Source organism: Nicotiana attenuata, unplaced genomic scaffold (assembly GCF_001879085.1).
Source record: "Nicotiana attenuata strain UT unplaced genomic scaffold, NIATTr2, whole genome shotgun sequence".
Lineage (NCBI taxonomy): Eukaryota > Viridiplantae > Streptophyta > Magnoliopsida > Solanales > Solanaceae > Nicotiana > Nicotiana attenuata.
In genome coordinates this window covers 99,621-102,868 of record NW_017670903.1, presented here as the reverse complement: position 1 = coordinate 102,868, position 3,248 = coordinate 99,621, and the positions used below count along the sequence as shown (strand labels likewise).

The following is a 3,248-nucleotide window of genomic DNA, read 5'->3' as shown; positions in this document are numbered from 1 at the left end:
TGTTTTTTGTTTAGGATTGATAGTGCACTTTCTTATTTCCTGGGCTTAGGCTACATATTTTGTGTTGATGTAAAATTTTGTTCATGGAATATATTGACAAAGGCTCCATTACAGCAACAAGTACTAATATAATGGCATGTGTTATAGGCAGTTAATAAAACATCCAAAATAAGGGAGTTGGTTTACAAAATATTGCCAACGATAGGCAGTCAACAAAAACATACATAATGAAGTAGCTTTACAAAATATTGTCTACCACAGTCAATAAAAACATACATATGTAAATATCAGTTGAGCACTTCAATTAATGTCTGTTGTGGCTTGGCTGCTTGGTGTGGATTGTGTAACTGGTGTGGCTTGAGTGGTTGTAGCAGACTTTGCTCTTCTGTAACTCTGTTCTTGCAGCTGCCTTTGTGTAGCTGCTGCTCGACCGTTCCACTTTAGTCCAGGTGGTTTGAACCTAAGTTCAATGTTGGTAGGAGCAGAACTTATGAGTGTAGAAGGATTGTGTACCACTCTGTCAGTAGTTCCAGACTGCACAAAAATAAAAGGTTGTGAGTGAGGGATTATGTAGTAAACCATTGTGTAATTGAGTGGAAATATTTACCCTCTGTATAACAGTGCCACTTGAATCAAATAGCACACTATATCCTACTGTCTTTGGTCTCTTAGAGCCTGCATTTGCACCACCTCTTCTAGGCTCATTGGTCTTCCTTTTTGGACCTCCTGCAATATTAGTTGATTGTTGTGTGCTTGGATCAATGATTGGTGGAGTGAAGGTGCCACTTTCCATAGTTGAAGGTGCTGCTGTTGATCCAGCCGCTGCTGATGATCCAGCTGCTGGTACTGATGCACTTCCAGCTGCTGCTGTTGCTGCAGTTCCACTTTGAGCAGTTTCACCTCCAACTGAACTAGTCCCAGCCTTTCCCCCTTGGTTTCTCTGCATACACATAACAAAACTATCACTAGTAGTTGAATTCTTTCAATATTAGTAACAAAACAAACATTAATACTTACTGCTGATGGGCATCCTTTCTTGTTATGTCCTAGAGTCTTGCACAAAGAACGTCTCATTTGTCTCCCTATCCTTGTACCCTTCCCAAACTTCTTCTTTGGTTCATCAGCAGCTTTTCTCCTTTTTTCCTTTGGCTTTCCTGGCATTGCAGTTATAACAGGTGGCTCAATAGCTGGCAGTGTGCTTTTTGGCCACAAATTCATACTAGTTAAAGGTTGAATGAATCTGCTATATGCTTTAAGGTAGGTATCCTTTCTATACCAATGGTCAACATATGGCTCAACCTCATAGTTCTTATAATGCATTGCTGTAATTGCATGTGCACATGGAATTCCTTTGAGTTGCCATGATCTACAAGTACAGGAACATATCCTAAAGTCAACAACATGTTTATATGGCCCATCCTGGATCTCATACCCTGTTTCACCATTAAATTTGACTTCACATTTGGCTGCCCTTTGAGCATTCTCTTCAAGTATTTCCATAGCCATGGGTGATATATCACCTACCCATTTTTCAGAAAACTCTCTCATGCTATTCATCCTCTCCATACACTTGATTCTAATTTCCTCTAACATAGTAATGAGAGACTTGTGCCTAGCTGCCAATATCCAACTATTGAATGTCTCACACATGTTGTTCTCCACTACATCACACTTACTATGTTCTTTGAAGTATGCCCTACACCATATTTCCTTGTTGTATTTCAGTAATTCTTGAACAACATCTCCCCCCAGCTGGTCCGTTTCATCCAACTTCTTGCTAAAGTAAACTTCAAATGTAGCTCTTGCACACTGCCAGAATTTTTTCCTTCTTTCCTCACCAGGCCAAGTTTGCTTCCAATTAGCCCAGATATGTCTAACACACCATCTCATCTCAGCATTTGGCAATAACTGAGTTATTGCTAGATGAAGACCCTACAATCATAAAAACTATATTGTTATAACTTAAACATAAATGAAAACATTACACTTTAAACAAAGAGTATTAGAAATCATACCTTCTACGTATCAGACATGACTGTCAGCCATTCTCCTTCAGTTTCTGTCAAATTTAGATCATGCTTGAGACATCTGATAAACCAAGACCATGTATCCTTTGATTCCTTTTCAACTAATGCCCAAGCCACAGGGAACATTTGATTATTTCCATCCTTGGAAATGCAGGAAAGCAGTTCACCTTTACATGTCCCCTTTAGGAATGCACCATCAAAGCCAATTATGTTTCTGCACCCTTCTAACCATCCAGTTTTTAATGCTTCAAGACAGACATAAATGCCCATAAACACCTCCTTGCCAGGAATTGAATCCTTAGATGTCCTTATCACTACAGTAGTGCCAGGATTAGTAGACTTTAGCATTTCTGTATAATCATGAAGCCTAGCAAATTCTTTCTTGTAATCACCCGTATTCTCCTTCATAACTATCATTTTTGCTCTTCTACATGAAGTTTTACTCACATACAAGCCATATGATTTCCTAAGTAAGGCTTGAATCTGATGAAGCTTAATTTGAGGCTCACTAATTATTCTGTCTTTGAATTTTTTTGCAATCCATGGTGGGTTACACATCTTGTTCCTTGTTTTCTTGTAGCATTTATGGACAGGGTATTATGTAATCACCCTAAAATTACTGGTGCTGCCTTCTATGCTACCAAGGATATGCCATGGACAGCCTTTCTTTGTGCACTTTGCCCTAACCCTTTCCTTCTCATTAGGTTTCAACTTAAGGTTCACACCTTTTTTAATAGAATATGTCTGCAATGCCTCCCTAAACTGTACAGCATTCTCAAATATCATATACAATTCAAAAAATATTTTTTTGCAAGTTGTGTCAAAGTAGACCTTCTTACTTGGATTCCTAGCTGGTGCATCCCTTACTTCATCAGGGCCAACAAGTTCTCTTTCATCATCACTACACTCACAACCTGGATCTGAGCTATCAAAATACTGGTCATCCCCTCCTAGTTTCCCTTCATATTTTCCCCTTTTGTTCTTATGCATATCTTCAAAACCAGCATCTATACCAACTGGACCAAATGGTATCTCATCTACATTTACTTGGGAATCCTTCTTTTTGTTGAGTTTAGACTGTCTAATTTCAGCTAAATCATCTTCCAAATCACTACACTCTTCAATGTTCTTATCTATATCAAACAGTGAGTCAGACCCTTCAGAATCATCAAGGTCCTCATCAAAATCAGATTCTGATGTTTGAAGGTGATAGGATGAGAA

General features: G+C 38.7%; 1 protein-coding gene across 1 annotated transcript; it reads right to left on the bottom strand.

The window, feature by feature from the left end:
• Window positions 1-651: 651 nt before the first annotated feature.
• LOC109244369 lies at window positions 652-2,444 on the bottom strand. Its single transcript, XM_019411452.1, has 2 exons — window positions 2,037-2,444; window positions 652-1,932 (listed from the first exon to the last, which is right to left on the bottom strand). The coding sequence occupies exons 1-2, from the start codon at window positions 2,442-2,444 to the stop codon at window positions 652-654; spliced, it is 1,689 nt and encodes a 562-aa protein (XP_019266997.1).
• Between the last annotated feature and the right edge of the window lie 804 nt (window positions 2,445-3,248).